The sequence below is a fragment of the Seriola dumerili genome, unplaced genomic scaffold, assembly GCF_002260705.1.
Source record: "Seriola dumerili isolate Sdu_G_001 unplaced genomic scaffold, Sdu_1.0 BDQW01000301.1, whole genome shotgun sequence".
In the NCBI taxonomy this organism is placed as follows: domain Eukaryota; kingdom Metazoa; phylum Chordata; class Actinopteri; order Carangiformes; family Carangidae; genus Seriola; species Seriola dumerili.
This window is the reverse complement of record NW_019174556.1, coordinates 151,548-177,706: the sequence shown is the minus strand read 5'-3', so window position 1 is coordinate 177,706 and position 26,159 is coordinate 151,548. Positions and strand designations below refer to the sequence as shown.

The window sequence follows — 26,159 nt, the reverse complement described above, 5'->3', positions numbered from 1 at the left end:
CATCAGGATTTACTCAGTCTCGATCTCTCTGTTCTTCACACAGATCCCTCTGTGGCAGAGGGTCAGGCATGCATTGGATTCAGGTAAAAAGAAGAGGAGATGAAGTTGTCCTCCTCCACAAGGACATAATAGGATTTTTGCCTGTAGGCAACTTTCTCTGGTAGTTAAAAAAAAAAAAAACACTTTTTTTTAGAAAGTACTTGTGGTCAGAGCTCTGCGAGGAGTTGATCCAACATTGCTCAAGTTTAAGTGCCTATAAATATTAGTTAGAATCCAAAAGTTCCAATTTGATACACAGCTTTTGGAAACATCTTCCCTGACATTTTCATATTCTCACAAGGCCCTCCAAACTGATGACTGGCAGGTAAAGTCTTAACCCTCCCTCTTTTTCAGAAAAGGGAGTTGTGTGATGATTGCTCCGTTGCAAGGCTGTCACAGGTAGACCTCGCGGCGTGACAGCGTGAGACAGGACGTGGTCTTGTAGTCCCCTCCTGTCCGCGTCAGTGGTATGACCTCAGGTGGGTTCTGGCCTTCTCCTCCTTCCTCCTCTTGCTGGCGCCTCCCGAAGCCTGCGCTACTGAATGTGTCGTAGGATGCCGAAGTCATCTTGCGGTTCAGAAGGTTACGGTTGTGATCGCCCATGTTCCTGTTGCGGTCTCCACTACCCAGGGTGCCAAGAGGATCCCCATTGGCTAAGGGTAACCTTTGACCTTCTCCGCCAACAACCACCCCGGGTTCTGAGCTCCCTGCGCTGCCGGCACTCTCGCTGTCACTCTCATGGTCGTTACCACGGAGATTGTTGTTATTATCTCCCGGGGCAAAGGTGGAGAGCCGTGGGGGGTCGCTACCGTGCCGCTGACGCTGGCGTGGTGAAGGGCGGACGGGCATCCAACAAGTGTCAGAGTGGCCAAATTCATCACATTCCCTAGTACACTTTCCTGTCAGAGCTACATCTGGCAGCTGTCTGGCATCTGGATACAAGAAAAAGACAAAAGTGTTAAAAAAAAAAAAAAACTTAATTTAGTAGTTTTAAGTAGAGAACCATACAGGATAAAGAGAGGGGTATCACAAGTGGTGATGACGCAGTTACATGGTACGAACTAGGTCAATTCAAGAAGAGACAATTAATTGAAAAGAGTGAACAGATGGATAAAATACAACAGGAGAGATGAGGTGAACATTGGGAGAGGAAGAGATGACAAAGACAAATGTGTGAAAAAGAAAACCAAAACAAAAAAAACCCTGGGGACAAAGGTGGGGAGGGGATAGAATTTAAAGGAAGCAAGAAAGGCAAGGAAAATGCTGCTAAAGCAAAATGAAAATCGCTGACTACAAATGAATTTTTCAGAAAATATCCTAGCAGTGCTCAGCATTACATGAAAGGTGAAAGGTGAGGTCAGACCAAACAACTAATGAGGCCAAAGAGAAGATGATTACAAGCAATTTGAGTGACATATCTAAATTTGTTCACATGCAAGGAAAAGAGTAAGTTACATATCAGCCTTATTATATCCAATGAGTCATGAGGTTAGTGAGGTCATTGAATGCTGGTGTCCTACAGAGTCAAGTGTCAAAGGTTATGGTTATTATCTATGTAAACCAGTCATATAGGAATCAATACTGACATCATGTTAAATAGAGACAGGAATTATAATGATGATAGATGAAGTGACTTGTAACTGTGCTGGTGTCATGTTACAGACAGTTAAAGGTAAAATAACATATTTCCTCCACATCCAAAGAGCAACTTAGAACAATACATTTAATTTACTGTTTGATTCAGTAAATTCTGTGTAACATGAATTAAACACAAGAAATGTTATATTTTTTGCTGTATTCTGAAAACCAATTCCAGTTCTGGTGGCTACGTACAGCAACAGCAGCAGTAAATTCATGTGAAACCAAACAAGCACATAATCATACAGCCTAATTACAACCAACACAATGAATCCTCTGTTCAATTCCTCTCTCCATCTGACCGTGACGAAAACTTATTAAACTCCACAAAATCCTCAAGATTTCACATGTCGGTGAAAAGGCAGCATTTAACTGGAAGCACATTTACAGCCCCAGAAATGCAGCCAGTTACCAAGGTCATAGTGACCTTGATGTGTGGCCACTGTTTTTCCAGCTCTGGCATGACGACACAAGGAACGAGGAAAAAAAGAAGGTCAAATTTATTTTTTCGCTTCTCTCCATCCTTGACAAATACCCAGTAGAAAAAGCTAAAACACAATTTCCTTAGTGAAAGAGAAGATCTGGGCTGCTGACTGATGGCAAGGCCACAGATGAGCCTGTCAAGAGTCCTGTCTCAGCCCTGTTTATTGGCTTCCTGTCATACTCCACCTGTCCACCAGATGTCCTTGAACTTCCTTCCTGTTTTCAGATCCACCTGCTCACCTGTTTTCCATTGCCAATCCCTGGAACTTCCTTGCCTACCTACACTTAGCCCAGTCGGTTTATTCCCAGTCTGCTTCCTGTATGTAGTTACCTGTTGTCTGTACCTGCCTCCCTTCTTGTCCATCTGTCTGTCTGTAAGCCTGGTCCTCATCACTTACTCTATTAAAATTCCTTCATTGCACCAGCCTTGGTTGAGTGTCTGTGCTTGGGTCCTGTCAGTGGTCCTACCACCAGCTATGACAGTATAGTCTCGCCTAATGTGGACCCAGCAGACTAGTTCCTACTTGGCCTGCCATTTACCTGGGAGAACTTTTAAGTGTATAATTTCTTAATGAAGAGCCAGATGTCCTGAGTCACTGGTTACCTTTTGCAAGCAGGCTGAATTCACGCAAGAGAAAGCCTTCTACAGGTGGAGGTTTGTCTTCAGCCCTGATCCATGTCCTGTTTATCACCTGCACAGCCATGCTGCATGCCTCCTAGAGACCTGCTTCCCAGTCTGTTTCTCCTGCGGCTATCTCCTGGCCTGCTTGCCAGCAGCCAGTTCTCCAGCCAGCTACCCTGCTAACCTCCAGCCTGCCGCCCAGTCAGCTGGCTCCGGCCTGCCAGCCTCCAGCCTGAGTCAGCCATCCCAGCCAATGTTTTGCCCATTCCTGAGTCTGTAAGGGGTTTCTGCTGATGACCAGCCTGCTCCTGAGGCCATTGTTTTAGCTGGCTAAAATGCCGTCATCTCAGCCGCCGCCGACCAGCGCACTTCCACTGCTATTGTCTCTGCCAACGATGTGTCTGTCAATGACCAGCCTGTTCCTGATGCACCACCTGCTCCTGAGGCTGTATTCCCAGCTGAGGACCTCCCGCCAGATTATCACGCTGACTGCCTGATGCTCCAGTTGCCAGTCTCCATTGCCTCTGGTTCTCAGCTTTGTCTGTTGGCCTGTCTGGCTCCCCTGTTGCTGGCTACCTACTCTGGACTCCAGTATGAAAGTAGGTGCCCAGCTCTTTTTCCAGAGGGCACCCACCTTTGCCAGCGGCCTCAGCTCTCCGGCTCTTCAGCCCCTGGGTCACCCACCCAAGGTTTGCTGCTCATTGGCTCTCCAACGAGCAGGCTGTCCCTCCTAGGTGCCCTGCTCTTCGTCTCTTCTGCCACCAGGCTGTCTGCCCAAAGTTTCTTGCCCTGTGAATGGTCCTCGTCACGTACTATATTAAAGTTCCTTCATTGCACCAGCCTTCCTGTGTGGCTTCACTCGGGTCCTCCCTGCCTGAGGTCCTACTACCAGCTGTGACACTGGCTGCTACCAAGCATTAGCTTTTCTGAAAAGCTTTTCACATAACACATGTGCAGCAGGTGCAAATAAACACAGGACAGTTGCTTCATTCTATAAAACACTTTCTCATCAAATGAGAAAAGACTCCTGAGACCTTGACAGCAAGTCAAGGTTTCAATGAAAATGTGTGTGTGTGTGCATGTGTGTGTGCGCGCATTTTAGAGTGTGTGTACAATCAAATCATGTCTAAGCTTTTCACAGAATACAGCACATATAGCCTTGAGAGACAAAATATTTAAGCAAATTAATTTTGAAGCCTCTTGACCGCAATTCTAAAATGCGTCCAATGAATTGTATTGGCTGCTTACTGTACTGTGTGTGTGTGTGTGTGTGTATGGGTGTGTGGTTGTGTGAGAGAGAGTGCATGCGTGTGTGTGTGTGTGTGGGTGTGTGGTTGTGTGAGAGAGTGCGTGCGTGTGCGTGTGTGTGTGTGTGTGTGCGTGCACGGTTGCTCTGACCATTCTCCACATGCTCCTCCTCGCCCACACTGCCCTCCGGTGTGGTTCGCTCATAGCCTTCTTCGGGCAGCGGCAGGGCTCCCAGCCGTGGCCCTGATGAACTCTTGCTGCTCGGTGTCTCTGAGTCCTCCATGCCACTGTCATAGCAACCGGCGTCCTGGGGCTGGCTGACTACCGAGAAGGTCACCCGGCGAAGGGTTCCCTGCAGGAAACACACACACACAATATGGGATTAATCATCCAGGATTCCTAATCTGAGATTCTAAATCTGGGGATTAGGTGGTGGGCAGTGGTCTGCAAAGACATATTGAGATTATCTGATCATGTTCGTCTTGATTATGGGCTTAGCGTCTACAATGCAGGGTAATAGTCATCAACCAATCACTGCTGTCTTTCAAAGTTTTCGGTTGGTTTTTAATCCCAGTTTAGATTAATGCTGCTGGATATGGCTGATGTTTACAAACCTCTGGCCTGCCTGAAGACACTTATTTTTCATCTGGAATGGTGCCCAGTAGTAGCAGTAGCTAAGTAATATAGAGTCCCCTCTTAAAAACACTTACTTGGTGCTTAAAACAAGTGGAGGATTTTAAATGATAAGTCTGGTCCTGTTCTATATTTTTCTTAATGTCAACAAATCCCATGGCAAAAACTAAAACCAGCAATGCACTTATCTTATTAAAAGTCTCGTCTGTGTATCCAAAGCTTCATGTAGCTTCTTTCTCTACAGCATACATCTCCATTGTGACATCTTCCTTCATAACTAATTACATTGGAACTGTAGTTTATTTTAACTTACTCCCACCTACAGCATCCTGCTGTGCATACAGGATAAATCCTCATTAGTTCACAAAATGTGTGAGAATCCACAGCTGAAAATAGTCCCCAACTAAAACACAATTTACTCCTGTTTAAGTTATGTTTGCTAAAGACTACAGTGCCCTGCTGTTTAAGGAAATTATTTCACTTATGAAAACAAAAAACAAAACAAAACTGTATATTTGTGACACTTTTTAAAGACTTGCATCTTCAGAAAGATCAAATGGGCTTTGGGCTGACTGCCACAAATACAGTCAGGAAGTTGGAAACTGGAGAGATGGATGAATGCATTGTTTTGTTTTGGTATTTTTGCTGGATTTGTTGACACTACCAAAAATATAGAATATCAACAGCCTCATCCTTTCAGTTTTATTGATTTTTAGATTGATTTTTTTGTTTGTTTTCAGTGTATAATTTGTTATTGTTTTCCCTTCAGCTTGCAAAAATAATTGAACTTATTTTCTGATGTTTATGTTTATTCTGTCTTTTCCTGTTCTATTGCTACGTCTGCATGATACGTGCAATTTGAAATTTACTGTTTGTTTTTTCTATTACTATTTTAAATTGGCCCAAGGAAGACTACCAGTTACCAAGTGGAGGTTAATTTGCATCTGAATAAAAAGAAATATGCCTTCCACTTGTGAAAGCTTGAATGAAACCATGATGGTTTCAAAAGTAGGCTGCAGCCTTAACTGTGAACACAAACCAACAGGCCATCAACCACCAGTGACAAATCTCCCAATCCTGCAGTGAAAGTGGTGGTGATTCAGTAACGAATCACATCATTCACTCAAACTGAGCATCACACCTGCCGCGATTTTAACACACAAATCACCCCGGTGTACTTAGCGGACAAGTTTTCACTTTGGAGACAGGGAAAGACTTTAATAAGTCCACGCTGAGAGAATATCACAGTGAGTTAAATGATTGCGTCTGGCCTGGAGGGATCACTCTGCACCAGGAAGCCCATTTCTATACAACACCCCTCCTATCTCCCCTCATACTCATTTATCTACTCGCAAAATTACACCCCTTTCAATTTAGATCTGCTTTGAAACATGCGGCGTATAGAAAGGAAGTGAGTGAACAGAGGGATGGGGCAGATTAGGGTGGAAAAACTTCAGCTCGGAACGTCGCCTCAGGATAATCTGGAGGGAAACTGATGGACGGCTGGGATAAAAGCCAAAACTGCACAAATTCTTTTTTTTTTTCTTTTTTTTTTTCTAACTACCTAAAAGAAAAAGGAACATTTTGAACATTTCACCTAATGAACATGCAAGACAAGAGGAGAGGGGAACAGAGCAAAATTAATTAAGCAGAAGGGGGAAATTAACAGAGCATTTGTTTCTTCTGCCATTTCTTAACAACGTTAAGATGAAAGAGGGATGAGAGAAAGTAACTCAAGACAGCAGGGATGGTGAGCACAAGCAAGACTGAGGAAGAGGAAGACATATTACAGTCTAATGGAAAAGCAGCAGTTCTTGGAATCTCAGTGGCTTCATCTTAACTCTCCACAGAGAGAGCAATGTATTTTTAGAGCATTAGCTAGATGAAGCAGTCCAACCTCTTTTCCACTTGTTCAGTCTAGGGGCAATGGCACAGAGAGGGAAAAGTGGGTGATAGAGTATAAGAGGCAGAGTACAGAAAACCACAGAGGGCATCGGTAAGGATCTTTTTTGTCTTCCCATGATGAAAAACAAAGTTAATTGTGTGATCTCACCATAATAAGTTTGTTTTTTGAGATCAGTGATGTTGACACCACAAATAAATCCTTGACTTAACAGGCTGTCAAAATTGTTTTCTCAGGATCATAGAATGATAATAACAATGCATCACCACGGCACAATGCTTTTTCATGATCACTGGATAATTATTTCATGATATAAATGATGTAAAAATACTAATAATTTCTGATCACAAGACAAGGGAAATCATTTCTCTACACATATTTCCTCTCAAATCTTTTGTTTATTGAAACAACATAAAACAGGAAGAAAATGAGATTACTGAGGAGATGAGATTATTGTTAGCTCCACTTTGTGCCTTTCATTTATTACCATTACATTCGAGTCACAGGGCTACACGTCTGACTTTCTGATATATAGATACCCAACAATCTTTTTGAAAACCAGGAAGGTTTCTTAACAGCACTGATCGGAAGGTATTTCAGAAGGTTTTTAACTTTTTGTAAGAAAAAACATTCAATCATTTGCACAGTAGAAAATAATTTAAACCCGTTTCCTCATTCACACATTTTTCCTAATTCAAGCACAGATCATAGCATGAAATGATACTCAACTTGTAAAAAACTGTAAAAGCCTGAGAAACATACTTGGTTGTGCACAAATGCAATATCTTTTTTTTTGTATCCATATAGTTAGAAAAGCATAAGAGGGTCCTGGAAATACCTTCACAATAGTGATTAAACAAGTCTTAGCCATGTGAGCAGCTCTGTGAGTCTATGCTTTAAGCTAAATGCTAACATCAGCATGTTAACATGCTCACAAAGACAATGATAACATGGTGATGCTAAGCAGACATAATGTTTATCATGTTCCATGTCTTAGCGTAGCATGTTAGCATGCTGACATTTGCTAATTAGGACTAACCGCTAAAGTCCAGCTGACGTTGGGGAGATCATTCCTTTCGCAGGTATTTGATCATGAACCAAAGTATTGGCCAGATGTTGATCTATTGATGGCGCTAGATGAAAAGTTAGGGGATCACCAATTTATCCTAAGGGGGACATGAATGTGTGCACCAAATTTCATGGCAATCCATTCATCAGTTGTCAAGATATTTCAGCAGACTTCATCCTCTGGGGACCATGAATGTCTGTATAAAATTCAATGTCAATCCATCCAGTAATCTGTTTCCACCCTTCAGATGCTTAGGTCTATTACACAAACTGGAGCAAGGATTACTTTATGAATGTAGAAATCCAGTCTGCGCCATAGGCCGGGACTTGATTGACAGACAAAAAGTGAGTTGCTACTATTAGAGGGCGGGTGCTGGTTGCTCTCTGTGTGTGTTCTATTACAAAATTCATCTGTTCAGCCATGATTCCATCTAATTCAATTTCCCTCTAACCCTCTTTCTGGCCAGAGCTGCCCCCTTTCATTCCCTCATCCTGATTATTTTATTTTCTATTTCTCTCGTCTGTTGTGATCCTTGCTTCCTTCGGCCGATCCCGCAGTCAACTCCGCTTTTCACAGCTGTAGATCTCCCTCTATTCTCTGTTTTCCCTCTTGCTCCCCAGCCCCACCCCCCCTCTCTTCCATCCCTTCTTCTCTTCTCTGCCAGTCAGCTTTATGATGTGGCGATCGATGATGTGTCCTTGACCTCGTTATGAGTCCCGCTCCTCTTTCCCACAGCAGGCTTTATTGACCCATAACTTCTCTACACTCCCTAACCCCTTTTCCTTCTTTTTTCTCTCATCCTCCGTCTTCTCTATTTCAAAGTCTTTCGCTCATTGACAAACCTCTCTTCTATTCCTTTGCCAAATCCCATATTTTGGCATCTTTTAGTCAATAAATTCTACTTATTGTACACTCTACACAGCCGGCCTTGTCGCTCTTGCTTCTTATCATTGTTGTCTCACTTCTTTCCAAATTTGGCTTTACACTCCTTCATTTCTACTCCTGCTCCTCCCCAATCATTCTAACATTTTTCAGTCAGTCTTTTTTTTTAAGCTTTTTGCATCTCTTTCTTCTTTGCTCATACGTTAAATATATCTGTTTTTATTTTCCTACCTTTCTCTAAAAAAGTAAATCTCCATACTCCTTGATGTTTTCTATCCTGAACAAAGCACAAAGGCCTGTTTGCGTGTAAGCGTATACATGCGTGTATTTGTGCATGCTTTCTATTATTTGGCTGAGCAGTAGCAATGAAGACTGATTACTAAATATGCCAAATATCTACTGAATTTCCACACACATCCATACATGTGAACAGACACACACAAACAGATGAATTGGCTTAGGTCCAGTGTGTCCTAAGAATTCATGCCTGATGGGATATTAATTGAGTTTGACGGAGGACATAAAAAACCTTCCTCTTAATCTGACACGGGCCATTACGGTTCAATACTGACATGGGAGCTTCACTCGTCTGCACGGCATGGCGAGTGTGCTCGAGTGTGTGTATGCGCGTGTGTTTGTGTATTTACGTTCGTGTAATGCATCTGCGCTTTAAAAGCGTGCGAGTTTCCTGATACAGTATGGAAGTTATTGTGAAGTTATTTCTGGCAGATCAGTGTGAATCAAACAGAGGAATGATGGGTCTGAACTCAGACTAAACTTAACTATCTGAATCTTGCAGCTATGAAGAAACTATAAAAAAAAAAAAAAAAATGTTCCTAATATAGCTTTCATTTCAGGGCAAGCTCATGGTGCAGTGCACGCACGTGTGTGTGTGTGTGTGTGTGTGTGTGTGTGTGTGTGTGTGTGTGTGTGTGTGTGTGTGTGCGCATATGCTTATACTTACGAGTGAGACTTCACACCTTTATGTTTGTGTTTTATGGCGGTGTGTGAGTGTGAGACTTTCAAAGCCTGCAAGATGTGTTATGTCAGCCTGTGAGAATACGTGTGTGTGTGTGTGTGTGTGTATGTGTGTGTGTGTGCGTGTGCGTGCATGCTCGTAGTGTGAGGATGTGCATGTGTGTGTGCTCGTGCACAGGTTGGCTTAGTCATCAAGGTAATTAGTGTGTAAACCTCCTTGCTGTCGGTTCAAAGAGAATTAACGAGCTCTAGTTAATTAACAGTCTCCCTCTCTTCTCCCTACATGTGTCTGCATATTCAACACATGTGTGTTTGTGTGTGTACATGCAACATCTCCACATCTGACTGTGTGCGTGTGTGTGTGTGTGTGTGTGTGTGTGTGTGTGTGAGAGCACATTAGTATGTGAGTGTGTTAGTCTATGCCCTGCTACACTCTGGTCTGCATAATGAATTGACAGGATGCGGCTTATGCATAAACCAAAACTACAAATATGGTTGTAGGACTAGAGCCACATTTCCCTTTGGCTCTATGCTGATTCTCATTTATGTTTGACATCATCTAGGTACAGGGGGAGAGCCACCATGTAATGGCTGATTTTATTATTTATCAGCTTGTTATATATACATTATATTGTTTACTTTCTCTTTCATACATATAAGTATTGTGTTCATAACAACGCTCAGATTGGAGGTCAGATTCCCACTGTGGCCGCACATTTGTTCATCCATTCAATAAACTCCAAGTCACGTTGCACGCAAAGAAAGTCAGGATGTCATGCATAATCCATAACTGACCACAATGTATAGAGCTGATGCACATCCTACTTTAGATACACTGCATCACATTACTGTAATGATTGTGGATACTAAAGACGGAACAAATAAACTCATTTTCTGCACCAAAATATAATTGCAGTTTGACTGATATGGCTTATTTAAGACTGATACCAAAAAGATTGAAGATCAATATCCACTGACAGTGTATGATAGCTTTTTGCTATTGGATTTATATTTGACAGACTGGAAGTAGCTAAATTAATTGACAGAGGCTGTTCAATAATTACATTTGGGCTAAACAGCTCTTAGGTTTTAATTACATAAAAGACGTGTTTTTTCTTGCCTGCTTGGTTTTGTTTATTAAAAATGTAACAGACTGTGGCAGAAGGAATTTATATGTTTTAATGACTGAGAACGAGGGCTAATATTTTCCTAATATTTCACAAATGTTCATCAGTTACAATGCCTTTAGCTAGTCTGATAGCACGTTGGCCAGCCTCACAAGCGATAGATTATGTTTTCACCTTTCTTTCCCAACATCCCACTCCCACCTTCCTGCACGTTGTCGCATGCCCGCATTTGTTTCTGTGCTAAAAAAGAAAAAGAAACTGGAGGTAGAGAGGATTTTTTTTTTCTTTCCGATGGTTAAGTTTGTTTTTGTGTTGAAACGGGCAGAAGTCGGACAGTTTTGTGAGCCAAATGTCAATCAAACGGACACCTGACATCCTATTTGCAATCTCTCCCTCCAGACGCCTGAAATTTTCCTAACGTTGACTGAGGGGTGTAGCTTTGCGTATTAATTTCCCTGCCAGTTGTCCTTGACTGATGATTTCAGCATGTGGACACATGATATTTGATGCCAAGCATCAATATTTTTTAAATGTGATTATTTTCATGGCAGAAATGGGATTGTGTGACCCTCATGGGATACTGAAAGTCTCAATTAAAGGCCAGATTTATGGAATTCTTTAAGTGGCTTAGCAGCTCTAGTGGGTTAGAATAGCTCTGCCATTAAAATATAATATGTGTTTTCATGGAATAATTAGTTTACAAAAAAACATAATTGAATAAGGAAGTATTTACAGGGTGTTTTGACATATCTCTTAGGAAAACATCTCTACCATACTGGACAAGCAGATATCAGATACTCAATGCGATATCAATATAACAGTCTCATGTCACTATTTATATGATCAAATTATGCCACCTCATCCTGTTCCTCATAATATGATAGCTCATTTACTCCCTAAAAATAAATGAGCTGATATTACACTATGTTACCACAACACACAATGAAAACTAACACGCCTCTGTTGACACCGCATGGGCATAGACCGCACTTCATATCTGGAATGCTGATCAGTCAGAATGACCTTTGCCTCTGCTCTCTTGTTTTGCCTCTGTTTAGAAATCATGTTGTGCTAATGCAGCCAGCGGATGGATGTATGTGCTCAAACTTTGAGAGTGGAGTCGGTGCTGGAATGAGTGAGTGAATGCAAATAACTGTGAGTTTATTAGACTTCAAACATTATTGAAAAGTAAAGTAAAAGTTTGTATTGACAGGTTTTTTTTGCATTGAGCAGGAATGCCGTCATTTTGTGTGATTAAACTGCCACATAAAAGACGCTTCGTGTGGAGACGCTAACTACACGGATCAATTCACACTATTGTCTAATCGCACTATTGTCTAATTCACACATCCAAAGTTGATGTGGCTCTTCTGATGTCATGTTTCGTGTCTCGCATGTGATTTAGTGTCTGCTTTTTCCTTGCCATTTCAACTGTGTCGCCATTTATATTCTCATATCCATTCCAGATGCTTTGAATGATAATTTTAAGGGAATTTTTTTTTTTTTTTTTACAGGCAATGTGTGAAACTGTGAAATTTGGTAGAGAGAAGTCACATGAATATATTGGGTGTTTTATCTCATCTACTCAAACAGCTAAGTTCATCTGTATTTCTTTTATTTATTTATTTTTTGGCACCACACTTCAACACTTTTTTTCTATCACTTCTGTGATTTATCACCACGCCAATGACGCCAGTGAACAAAACTAAAGTAACTTTGAGAAAGTGATTGACTCCGCTGGTCAAATTTCTCCGTTCTTAGGTCAAATTTGCCCCCCAAAAAAAATCTCTGACACATTTGCTAGAAAAATCTTTTGAAACCTTTTGCCGTCGACTGTTAAGTTATGCATCAAAGGCAGCGAGGAGGAGAAACAGTGAAAATATGCTGACAGAAAGCATCTCACAGGGGCTGTGTGAACAGGACAGATGTGTTAACAATTCATTTGACGATGACATATTTACACTAGTTATTTAAATATAGAACTGATCTAAAGCTGTATCCAGGACCTTGTGCTGTAATGGAGTGACGTGTGCAGTGTTGGAATGCGGTTTCCTGAGGCTATGCTGAAAGGAACAGATGTCCTGTTTACACAATTCAGCCATTAGGTCAAGCAAGACAGGTAAAGACAAGTGGCAAGACGGAAAGTAGGAGGGAATAAGCAGCAACTAATGATGAATATAACAACTGTTAAATGGGTGAATAAGCACGAAAAAAAGAAAGAAAGAAAGAAAGAAAGAAAGGACCGTTAATCAGCAGGAGGGAGTGCGGGTAAAATGTTAAAAAAAAAACAAAAAAAGAAAACAAGAAAGGCACAGACCAAAAGGCTCAGCACGACCACAGGCTGTCTGAAGTAGAAATGAAGAGACAAAGAATGCTGTTTAGAGCGCAGAGATGATGGGCTCTTGTGGTATTTGCAGAATGCAGAAAAATGGTTTGGAGCAGGTTGAAACTCAGCTTAGGGATGAAGCAATATGAACGGCGATTCTTCAGATGTCTGACTCGCAGATGTTGATGAGCCTGGGCGCCTTGTTACCACAACACACACACACACACTCACACTCACTCAGCTTCCATGCAGATACCGTAAATCCACACATTAGGCACACCTGCTTTCTGACGCTCACACTTGCAGGTGTGCACGTGTACACACACACACACACACACACATGAACTCACACGTTTATAAGTAAGCAGCGTGTATGTTGCAGTGGGACCACCTCTGCAGTAAGAGCAATCCTCCCTTCTACATGCTTCTGCTCTCCCCTATTTTTTTTTTCCCTCCCATATTTCTCTGCTCCCTCTCACCCTTCGTTCACTCTAACTTCCCCTCTCCCTCTGCTTTCCTCTCCTCTTCCCTCCTTCATCCTTCTTATTCTGCAGTCCACCAGTCACACACCCCCCCCCCTCTTTTTTCCCCCACCCCTTCCCTTCTCTCTTTCCTCTGTCTCAGTCTCTCTCTCCATTGCTCCCTCTAGAAGCAGGTGATGTAGAAGGGTGCTCAGCAGTATCTGACTATCAGGCCTGACTCTGTGAGAGGAATGATAATCACTGTGCTGCACTGCAGAGAGAAAGAAGAGAGGGAGCGAGGGAGAGACAGGGAGAGAGCAGAGGGAGGGAAAGGGGGCATGAGGTAGAGGGAAAGGGGGGCAAGTGCGGCAGTAGAGAAGGGGGGCAAAGTAAAGTGGGGTGGGGGAAAATGAGAGGAGGAGGCCATGGCAGTGGGACAAAGAGAGAAGAGGGAGAAGAGGACAAAGAGAGAGAGAGAGAGAAAGAAAGAAAGAAAGATAGAAAGAAAGAAAATTGAGCACTGCTTTAGTAACATATACCTTCTGTGTGTCATGCTCCCTCTTTCCCCCCACACACACACCCTCCTTCTCCCACCCCACTCCACTCATCTTTACCCTCCTGCATACACAGTCATACACATCCACACACTCCAGCTACAATGTACTACAATAGCTTGTAGTACAGCAGCCCTGCGATATGAGGGAGAGCCTTAGCCTTGTGTCTGAACACCAGAGAACATTAACTGCAGCAGCGAGGTCATCTGATCGGCACTATGCGGTCCCTCTCTCTCTCTCACTCTCTCTTTCTCTCTCTCTCTCTCTCTCTCCCTCCGTTCCTCTTCACACTGCTGCAGTCTGCTATACTGGCCCCCCTGTGGCCACCACTGGAACTGCCTGCCACGCTGCCAATACCAGCACGCCTGTCCTGATAATCAGCTTTTGCATCATACAGTGTATATGTATGTAATTTGCTGAGTCTTTGCTGGTCGTAAATCACTTTCTCTTACTGGGAACAACTGCCAGTGTTCATTATCATAGCCTTAACTAGCTAATGTAAGTGTGTGGGTGTGTGTATTTTTGTTTGCAGGTATGTGTGTGTGTATGTGTGTGTGTGTGTGTGTGTGCAATTTGTGTAGAGAGAGAGAGACAGAAAGAGAGACTGCTTCACTGCAGGTCTACTGCATCGCCATCCACCACAGCTCTCTTACTATCAAGCTGTCCACTCTGGCATTGACTTTCTCCCTTCTCCCTGTCTCCATCTGGGTCCTCCACCCTGCAGATACACACTGAAAATCACTCACTCTATTCACAGCGCCGGGCCTTTGAAATGTTTATCCTTTTGTGCAGTCGTGGCTGTCTATAGGGGGAGAGACAAAACGGAATCAAAAGCTCATAGTGTGAGATGTAAAGCGAGGCTTACCGGACAAATGCCCATGATTCAGATTAGCTCCATTGTTGGTGTGTTCGTGTGTGTGTGTCTGTGTGTCTGTGTGTGTGTGCGTGTGCGCTAATGTGCATCGCTTTCCACTGCTAGTCCCTAAAACAGTCATCTCTTATAATATCCATGACAGCACTCATTGTTAAGACAGATGCAAACAGGATGGTGGTGTACAACCGGCCTTCTGTACGCGCTCGTGAGTAAGAGAGACCATACATATGTATGCCTGCTATTTAGATGGCATTTACTGCTCATTCTGCGTGTATACGTGTGTGTGTGTGTGTGTGTGTGTGTGTGTGTGTGTGTGTGTGTGTGTGTGTGTGTGTGTCTGTGTGTCTGTGTGTCTGTCTGTGTGTGGACCATTACACTAATAGTATGCGTGTTAGGAACAGGCTTTTCCCACCCACTGCTATTGTCCATTAAGGCTGACCAGAGGAGACTGAACAATAGCTTCACTGTGGGGGCTAGTGTATGAAAGAGTAAAAGTGAGGATGAGGCTAAAGATACGTAGTCTTACACACAAAGCTGGCAGACAGGCACACACGCGCACACACACACACAAACACAACCTCCCTGTTGAGAGTGATTAGGAGTGCTGCTGTGAACAATAGACAGAGTCAATAAAGGACCTCAGAGACATCCGGATACAAGAGCAAGGTCTCTATCCCTTCACCCCCCCCCCCCCCCCCCCCACCATCCCTCACCCCACCACCACCACCTCCACCTCTGTTTTCTCCCCAGCATTTTCTCCTTCTCAGCATCCTCTACACTTTCTCCCCTTTCTATGTTTCATTATTTCTTTTTCTCCAACAAAATTGCCCTTTCTCTTCCACTTTCCAAACTATTTTATTTGTCATATCTGACCCAGCCCGCTCTATATATCCTTCATTTTCTTGTTGTTCTCCGTCCCCTCTCTCCCTCTCTTGCATTTGTGGCGCTCCTGTCTTTTGTGAAATGGGCGGATGGGCTGAGCTGACAGAGGCTGACACCGCGGAGCGCCATGGCAAACTGAAATCCATCCTGTCAGTTTAGAGTCAGTGTCACTCATTTTACAAGGTTAAAGATAGCTTTGCCTAATGTGCTGTCAGATACAAACAAACGGGTACACCACATAGCCCCAGCCTCACATACACAAGCACATATTAACTATAGATTTATGCTGAAAATGCACACACACACACACAAACACACACACACACACACACACACACACACACACACACACACACACACTCATGCATGCACTCTAGGAGAAGACCGCATAAATTCACCCACCTGCATATAGATATGACCTGAAATGGTAATACAGCATATCTGTGTATGAGTATCGGATATATTCTGTGTGTGTGTGTGTGTGTGTTTGTGTGTGTGTGTGTGTGTGTTTGTGTGTGTGTGTGTGTGTGTGTTAGTGAACCCCATCTCAGCCCTATCACCCCCGTGACAGACACAGTGCCACAGAAATGTCTTGGGGCGCCTCGCCCAACGTCTTGACAATAGTCTCAGTGTGTGTGAGTGACAGAGAGTGGCTCGGGGACACAGAGGGGGCGTTATACTGGGTAGACGACATGCACGCACGCACACAGACGCAGACACGAACACACATTAAAGAGGGAAGACAGTGCACTCTTTCTCCCTCTCTGCGCTATTTCTCATTCCCTCTCTCCCTGACGTAGAGAGACTCAATCATTCTCACACTCTGTCTCTTTTGACGCAGAGGAAAAACATAAAACAACTGCTCCCTCGCTCTCTCTCTCTCTCTCTCTCTTACAGGGTGTGTGTCTGTATGTGCGTGTGTGCGCGAACGCAGACTGTATAATTAATATGGCTTTCATTTTCTTTGAGCTCTGAAGTATGCTTTTGGTATGCAAACAGACTTCTTGCATGTGAATGTGTGTAAGTTTGTGTGACTGTGCGTGCATGTGTGTGTGTGCTGTTCGATACACGAGAGACCAAGTGCAGAGTCGGGCCATTGAGCGAAAGGAGAAGGAAGGAGGAGAGTTAATGAGAAAGCAGGGGAGAATCCAACCCGTTCCCATCGATAACCTCACACCACACTTCAAGCATATACGTACATTGGCTCCATTTTTCCAGCCCCCTTTGAAAATTATGGTTCAGCATAAGAGTCTTCAGTGAAGCCATATCCAGCAGAGTTTCAGAGAGCTGAGCCTTTGCTGAGGAGTCAGCCTGATTATTATGCGACTCCTGGCATTAAAAAAAAATGTTTAAAAATGCAAATTATTCCACAGCTACTGCAGCAAAATAGTTAAGCTGCAGCTGAAAACATAATGTTTATTGGATATTAAAACCCCAGGTATATACTGCGCTAATTACTTATGTGTACTTTACTTACTAATGTGTAAATTTATACTCTTGCTCTACAGTATTAAAATGTATATGTCAACTTCAGCTGATTATAATGGGCCATTTGGGAATATGAGGATTTAAGGAATGTGAAGCGTACATAAATGTAACCATGTTAATAGTCTTATGAGGGAATTCATATTGAGACTTGTGTAGGGCTTGTGTGTAGGGATTCCTTTGTTGTTAGGTCTTCAGGGCCAAAAACCTCTTCAGGACAACAACATACTGATTCCTTTCATTATTGAATTATATGCTGATTATTTTCTTGATTAAGTGATTAATGATTTGAAAACCACAAATTGCTTGTTTTATCCAACCAACGGTTAAAAACCCAAAGATCTTCAGTTTCTCATTGATTTTGGCATTAACCAAGACAAAAAGCTTTGTTTTAAGCTTTGAGACAATGTATTAATGAGATGATCCAAAAACTCTTGAAAGCTTAGAAATAGGAGAATTTTCAACTGATTAATCCTCCACTTTATCTGAAAACTGAAACATCACCAAGATAACCAGTTTTGATAGGACAGCAACAAGATGTTTAATGTATATAATATTTGCATAACTTAACTGTGTGTACTGAAAAGATCAAACTTTGAATTAAGCACTTTGCTGATGCAAGTGCATAAGCCAATGTCTACGTTAGGTCGTGCTGTTTGTAAAGTGGTTTCCCTAACAATCTACATCTCAGACTTAGATTCTACATAAAACCCCATATGGGAGTAGGGAATGAATTATTAAACCATTCATAATGATCATGCCATGTGAGAGTAACACAGCTTTGTAAAAGTCACGCAGAGCCATTTTCCAGCAGCAACTCAACATGCACAAGAAAATACCACTGGATTCTTTGATATTCAATTAGCAGTTTAGTCAATAATTCTCGATTCAATGTTTGATCACCCTGAAAACTACACTGCTGCTGCAGCTGCTTTGTGGTTGAGATCCACTTAAAAAGTGGCCACGCATGGTGAGTGCGCTTGACTTCTGCCTTTTAGAAAATTCAGAAAAAAAAAGGGGGGGGGGAATCACGAAGAGCATGTTGAGGTGAAATCGTTGATTCAACATATTTTTGACGGAAGGCTCCCTGCAACGGCTCTGCTGGATTTAAAAGCGGCCGTCGTCAGCAAAGGCCGGCATTAAGAAACACTCTCACACATCAAATTCTAATCAAAGCCTGCTCTTTTTAACAGCCATGAAAGCTTTCATGTTAACACGACACCGCGACCAAAGCTTTATTCACGCTTTTAAAAGAGATTGACCGGCCAAAGAGCGTGTGTGTGTGTGTGTGTGTGTGTTTGTGTGCCTGCGCTGGACAATGCACCGTATCTGTGTCAACACACTCTATCCTTGCTTCTCATCTTACCGGTGATACTGTGTGTGACTCCCCCAACCATGCATAAATTGTCTGTGATCCCCACTTACACCGTGTACACCTGTATTTGTGTGTGTGTGTGTGTGTGTGTGTGTGTGTGTGTGTGTGTGTGTGTGTGTGTGTGTGTGTGTATTTGTGCCCGCGTATGATGTGTATATTTTCCAAGCCATCTCAAGTTGTCGGCTCAGATGTGAGTATTCTTTTATCCAGCCAATTAGAGGTTGCCATTTCATCCCCATGGAAACCTGTTTGGGGCCCTAATTGGCAGATAGATTTGCATTACTTTGGTTGCAGATTTTTATTTATTTTTTATATGCTTGTGTTTAAGTTTGTGTGTGCGTCTGTGGATCTGTGTAATGCTCAATAAGAGTGTGTTGTTTTGGTTTTGTTGGTTTCATCCCCCCCCCCCCTTTTTTTTTTTTTTTCCTCAAGTGCTGTTAGTTGCTATCTTCATAATATCAGTGTATTTGTGAAACAGGAGAACAGAGCCTCTTAAATAATGCATGTCTCACTTGCACCTGTGCTGTGTTGACCCATTAAGAACGGTAACGTTATGCAATTACTGTGCTGTATATGAGGAGTGCTGATTGATTTGAAGTGTGGTTTTAATTCACCAAAGTTCAGTTTTGTTTTGGTTTGGAAGTGTCTGTATGTAGATGGGTAAAACAAACAAACAAAAAAAAACCCATGTTGTTATAATGGATGAATAGTTGAAACTGTTCATTTGTAATGTCTACGGGAGAGTGTTGAAAGTGGTGTGGTGTGAGTGCCTGATTATGTAGTCTGCGTGAGTACGTGTGGGTGTCAAACAGGTCAAACTATTTTAATGCCTCTGTTTGAACGCACCATGGGGATTTCTCTCCAGCGGCTCCAGCGGCTAGTGCTTGTAGTTCAGCTACCTGTCTCTTTCTGTGTGTGTGTGTGTGTGTGTGTGTGTGGGTGTGTGTGTGTGCTGCTATAGGTGGGTGTTTCTTTTCTGGTCTATTTCTGACAGGAAGGACGATCAAAACACACACACACATATACACTCACACGTAAAGTACGCGCACACATACATTGAGAAAGGCTCGGGTCAGTGGTATAATATGGAGCATCGCTGTAGGCAGAGGACCTGCCCACTCACATTTATGTAACTTCGTCGATAGGGCAGGTAGAAAGCTCTCATTCTCTCTCTCTCTCTCTTACGTACACACACACACACACACACACACACACACACACACACACCAAAATAGCCCGAAGAGTCTGAGCTGGCTTTGCTCGCAGAGTGAGGCTCCCTCCCCTCCACTCCTCTCCTCCCCTTTCCTGTCTTCCTCTAACCCTAGACCCATATACCTCATTTCTATCTTTTTCATTCCATCTCCTTCTCTACACTCGCTCCTTTCCACCCCTAGGCCATACCTAAGAACTCATTTTGTAGTTTCACATCTCCCCCCTACCACTCATTGAAGCCTTGCCTTTTCTCCCACTCACTTAATTTCTCTTCATCTCCCTACCCGACTCTTGTAACACCCCCCACCCACCCCCACCCCTCCTACCACCATCCTGTTCGTTCTCAGCCATGGGTACTGACCAGGCATGTCTTTTCTTCTCTTCCACTCACTTCTCTTCTGTTTTTACTCCCCCTTTCTCTTCTATCTCCATCTTGATCTTTCGATTTATCTATCTTCCACCAACAATTCTAAAACAGATGGCTACACTTAGCCCGGGGCAAAAACATTGGCTTTGGACTACAGCGCTACCAGGGCCAGTCTTTCGCAGTCATGCAAGATCTAATAAGCTGATATCCGGCGAGAAATGTGCTCTGATTCGCCAGTGGCAAAAATGCATAAACCATATTGCTCGGTGCAGTTATTCACACCTTAGGCTTGTTCCTTGGTAGCATGCTTAATTTTATCCAATCAGGAAAATGAAAATCAAAGATTAAAGCTGACATTAACTACAGTTTAAAAACAGAAGAAGAAGAGGGGGAGGGGTACGTGGAGAGGGTTGTTAAGAGCCATTTGTAAAATTTAAAGAAACTATTAAGTGTTATTAATAAAAAAAAAAAAAAAAAAAAAAAAAAAGTTTGGGACCATTAAAAAAAAAAAACACGTTTTGAAAAGATGGATCCAGATGGAGAGTGATAAAAAGAAATGAATCCACTTTGGGAGAACAGAGAGATCAATCAAAGGGTAGACAGACGGAGGAGGGTGTGTGTGTGTGTGTGTGTGTGTGTGTGTGTGTGTGTGTGTGTGGAGGGGGAGGCAGACAGATGACAGATATTGGGGAGGGAGGGTTGGAAAGAGACACTTCTTTATTGGATGAGATACAAAGGACTGTGTTCAGGCGACTAGTCTGTGGAATATTCAATCATTCATAATGATGTGCTTCTTGTTATCCTTGTTTTATAACTTTGTACATTTAAGTTTGTACCTGTGGACTGAAAATGAAGCTTTGGGGACTTAATTTTTAAATTCTGAACATTCAGTTTCTGCCTCCATACTCTCTTGCAGATTTGTGCGTTCACTTTCATGACTTCAAGCTTAAATTTACAAGCTATGAGGTAAATGAAAAAACAATGCAACGGTGTCTCCCTGCATGCTCACAGACTTCTGACAGGTTTACTGGGCGGTGAGGTTTGGAAAACAGAGGGTCCATAAAGAGAGAGGGGGAGGACATTTAACAGCTGAACAATCAGTGCAATTGGATGTTCAAGTCTGCCAGTCATGTAACAGCGAGACAGCTGTTGTTAGCGATGCGCACCCAGACAGATGTCTGACTAATGATGTCACACAACCAGGTAAAAGACCTGATTTAAGAACACTTCAACCCAAGACATATAAATCTAAATCTCTATGATATATAATGTCTATAAAACCTGTAACTGATGGGATTAAAGCCTCAGCATGCTTAAAACAAAGTGGTTTAAAAGAAAGTAATTTTTGAATCATCTAACATTATATGCCTCTCGAATGTTGCATTCAGGGAGTGATGACTGCCTCTAACAATTTTTGTAACAGACAATACAACAATCACGCCCACAGTGGTCATTGATTGGCCAGGTGGGTGGAGGTGATAAAGTAAGACAGGGTTTGAACTTTTCTCTGAAACTCTATTCTGTCATTCGTCCATCACTTTCTGTGTGTACAACTCAGTGCGACATCATAAATGCTTTTGAAGAGAGACTGTTGAAAAGTGTGCGCAATTATACCCATTTTTATGATGCACTGCGTGGATTCATAAAGAGTTCAGGGAAACAGGAGAAATAATAAATAATTTGGCCTTTTTAGATGTGGTTGGACGACACACTGTACAACCTAGTTCGCTTCAAGCATAGAGAACCCTTTGCGCAACTTTTTTACGGCGCAGACTGTAAAGCTTTGAACACTTTGAAACGAACGCACAAACTCACCAGACAGTTTACGGATGGAAATATAAATGGTGAAAAGCGCAGGCCTGATGTACAAACTTTCCGAACAGAGTTTACAGCGACAAACTTCACTACACAAGGTTACAAAACAAAGATGACAAGTTGAAAACTATATTTTCAGCGCATCTTAGACAGAATAAAGCTATTAGTATGATGTCAATCCACCTCATATAATGAAAATCTCTCACATGCTGCCACTGAGCTGACAGCTGCAACATCCACTGGCAAGGCAAACAAATTTAAATCACTTCAGTTCGCCTCACTTCAATTTGATTCAGTTTGACTCAGTCCTACTCGATTCCATACAGTCAGAATTATTCAATTGAGCTGAGTTGGGCTCAGTCCAGTTCAATTCAAAATCCATTCAAGTCAATTTAATTCAACCCAACTCAATACCACTTAATGCACTGAAGATTCTTTTGTGTAGGTGGATAAAACCAGTCACAGGGCTACTAAGCTGTCTAGAATCCCTGTCTATTGCGAGAGAGACCGCTTTTGTTTAGCAATATTGGGTAAAATTGCTCAACCCACAGACAGCCATTAAGGTAATGCTGGAAGGCAGATGAGCCGAATGCAGGGCTGTACAATGCAGAGCAGAGTCTTCAAGAAGCAAATAAAAGGAAGCATCTCAGCGAGGGGCTTGCTATGTAGGTCTTTGTGTGTGTGTGTGTGTGTGTTTGTATGTGTGTGTCAGGGAGTTAAGAGAGAGTGTGTTTGTAAGCCTCTGCGGATGTGTGATTCTAGGAGACAGAGTGTGCCTGGGCTTGTGCATGTGATTCGATCCAGAGGGAGTGGAAGAAGAGACTGATGTAAGAGCCGGAAAACTTTCCTCTCCGCTCGTGTGTCATCATATTCTTATCAGAGTTCGTCTGCTCGCGGTGAAAAGTGTATATGCATAAGGATCTGGGAGGGTGTGTAATTATGTGCTATTATGTACACACAAGAGCGTGTTTCAGTGGGCACGTCTGTGTGTGTTAAGATCACACGTCTGACAGTGGCTGCTGTGTGCGAGTGTGTGTGAGTGTGTGTCCCTGCCTCAGCTTGTCTGTGCGTGTCTGTGTGGGAATGACATTCCCACATTCCTGCCATTTCACAGAGAGCTTGAAACAAAAGCTGAAGGGGGGAGTTGTTAACACAGTAACATTATCAGCTGAACAGCCTGTCTGTATTATCTCGTGTGGTAAACAGCCAAGACAGACAGAGGACTTCCAATCACATCCCAGCTCTGGGTGACCTTGACAAGTGAGGAAACCAACAATTTCTCTCCCCCTGCCTCCCGCAATCTCACTCCCTCTCATTCTCTCCTCGCATTGTCTTTTCTGTCTTTGTCCCGCTGTCCTGAGCTCAGACACATCGAAACACACACACACACACACACACCCTTGATTTAATAAATTTGTTGAGGAGGTTTCACTGACTTTCAATTAATGACTTTAAAAACTTCCCATCACCCTCACTACCACACTGCCTCCCCTTCCCTTTACCTTCAACTGATCATTATTCTGATCTTCAAACGAAACAGTTTTCATGGGGTAAGGATGACCACTTAATTCACATCACTTTTCAGAGCTCATCTTCATCCCACCGAATCCACGCTGGTCGCGCACTGATAGCAACGTGCCAGCACAGGAACAGTAACTGCAGTCCTCCGTCACTTCCTACACTGGATGCAGTCGGGCACGACACTTCTATCAGTAGAACAAGCTTAGACAGCGCTCACAGCCCAGTTCACAGTGAGGGTAGTTACACACGTAAGTGAGAAGAAAATAGAGTTAGGGTGTTGTTAGGGTGCTTCCACGTCTACAATCATTGGTGCAGTTCAAAACAAAATCTGGTGATAAAGTGAAGGAGTTAAAATCTTCCCCTCCACATACACCTGATATCACATGACCAAAGTCTTAGGTCATGGGATGACAAAGGACTGCAACTGAAAGCTCCTTGAAAAAGCTGATAAGTGGACATTGAGACTTTTTTTTTTTCTTTTTTGGTCCTACTCTAGTGAATTTGCCCATTTAGTTTGTTATTTTTTTTACACTGGTATGAATGATGCTATAATTCAAAGTCTAGTGTCGACCAAACAACTGGTCTCCTTCAACACAGCTTTGAAGTGAACTAATACCAAACATAAAATGCGGCTCATTCACTACAGATTCTGTTAGTGAAATAACGTGGCAGTGGTATTAATTAAAACGCTTAACTGAATAAATTTACAGGATTTCTGTGTCATAGCAAATGTTACATAATCTATTTTCTACATAGTTATCATAGATTATTGGGTAACCATAGTAACACAAATCTTTTTCCAGATCTTAAAAAACATAAAACTTGATTTACAGTAAAACAGATGAGGTCTAGTAGCAGTCTTAACTAATGATGTTCACAACCAGCTGTTACTTCAAGAGCTCTTTGTCACCAGTGGGGATGAAGAAAGCCACAGTCCATCAAAGTGATTTAATGTTTGCAATTATTGGTTTAGTTGTGAAACATTAAATTACACACAAAACCGACAAGAACGAAAATGCACTAGGGTTCAGTGTTTTTCTTTGGTCTGGACCAGTGGAACTGAGCTGCAAGTGTGAAAGCACCTTTAAGCAGAGCATATTTGTAAGGTATCCATATGATCCTGGTCAAGCAGAAAATCAGTGTTTAGAGGGTAAGTGTGTGTTTCACCTCCAGAGCCGAGCATATAACACAAACACAAATCTGTGTCCATTTTCCCGTCATGTTTGAACCTTTCTTCATCCCCTCTTCTCTTTCTTCATCGCACTGACTCTCACCTCCTCCCCGTCCCCTCCGCTCGCTCTTTGTCTCCAGGTCAGTGGATCAGTTTTCAGTCTGCCTCGCTGGGTGCTCCCCGCTTTGGTTACCTCGTCCTTCTCACCTCTCACTTACCCCACCCCCTCACCTCCCCACCTACTCACCCCATGAGCATATGGCCGGCTGCACAGCCTGAACTCGCTGCGGCTTTAATAAATACATCAGTGCATTGTGGTATCATCATGACAGGGGTCATGGGTCGGTTGCATTTTGTGTGTGTGTGTGTGTGTGTGTGTGTGTGTGTGATGTGGCTGATCGCATGTGTGTGTGTGTGTGTGTGTGTGTGTGTGTGTGTGTGTGTGTGTGTATGTGTGTGTGTCTAACAGGGAGAAAGAGAGAGAGGGAGGGGAGTGTGTCTGTGTTTGTTTCTGGTTGACAGTGCCTTCACCTCTATGACCCTAATACATGCCGCATGTTATCACAGGAGGTGTATGTGCGTATGCGTTCATGATGTGGCGTGGCTAAATGCGCGGAGGGGTCGGTGTGAGTCTATGACAGACGCTCATCATATTTAATCCTCGAGGGATTTCGTTGAAATGAAAAGCTGCTTTTCAATTTTATAATCCAGTAGACCTAATCTCTCCGCCTGCGCCTGTCCATACAGTCCAATTAGATGAACAAGACCGGCCGGATGAGTCCTATTCACCACAAACTCATCTCCATACCGCGTCCTTGCTGTGTCAAAACATAGTGTCGGCCCACGCGAGCCCGGCACTGACCTTGACCAGGCATTGTAGAACTGTGCAATGCGCAAAAAACTGCGCTGTCAACCCACCTGTTTCTACTGCAGTCTTGGCCTTGTTAACGGGGCATTGATTAGGCTTTGGATGTGTGTGTTTATGTGTGTGTGTGTGTGTGTGTGTGTCTGTGTGGAAGTGGGTGTGTGTCTGGTTCGATTCAGCCTTTGTGGCACCGCACCCGCCCCCACACACCCGCTGGGTCCAGAGAGAGAAAGTGCTCACTACGGTAAAAGAAGAAGTGACACTAGTGAAAACGCTGAGTCCATTCATTCTCAGAGGTCAGTGTGGCGCATGGAAGAGGCAAAGGTAGCAGTGGTGGGGTGTTTAGATTTATGGCCGTGCATATGGTAAAGAATACTACAGAGGGGGAACAAAGGGTGAGAGCCAAAAGGAGAGGAAGCAAAGGACAGTGCAAAGCGCTCATCGAGATAAGGTACACTCTGCAGTAAAAAGACTACTAAAGAATAAAAACCCATGAAAACTGAAATGTAATATCGAGTTCAAACAACCACTACGACCTTTGTTGTGGTTGACTGAGGATAGCAGACAGCAAAAACTGTTTTGTGGCAGCGTGTGTGTTATGTGTGTGTGTGTGTGTGTGTGTGTGTGTG

The 26,159-nt window shown here is 43.0% G+C and overlaps 1 protein-coding gene across 1 annotated transcript in view; it reads right to left on the bottom strand.

Moving 5' to 3' along the window:
* Nucleotides 1–432: 432 nt before the first annotated feature.
* Nucleotides 433–26,159, bottom strand: part of LOC111231475 (protocadherin-7-like) — a 38,904-nt gene continuing 13,177 nt past the window's right edge. Inside the window, exons 4-5 of the mRNA XM_022758577.1 lie at nt 4,181–4,382; nt 433–971 (exon numbers count right to left, since the gene is read on the bottom strand). Coding sequence (XP_022614298.1) covers nt 433–971; nt 4,181–4,382 — 741 coding nt within the window. The remainder of the gene's footprint in view (nt 972–4,180; nt 4,383–26,159) is intronic.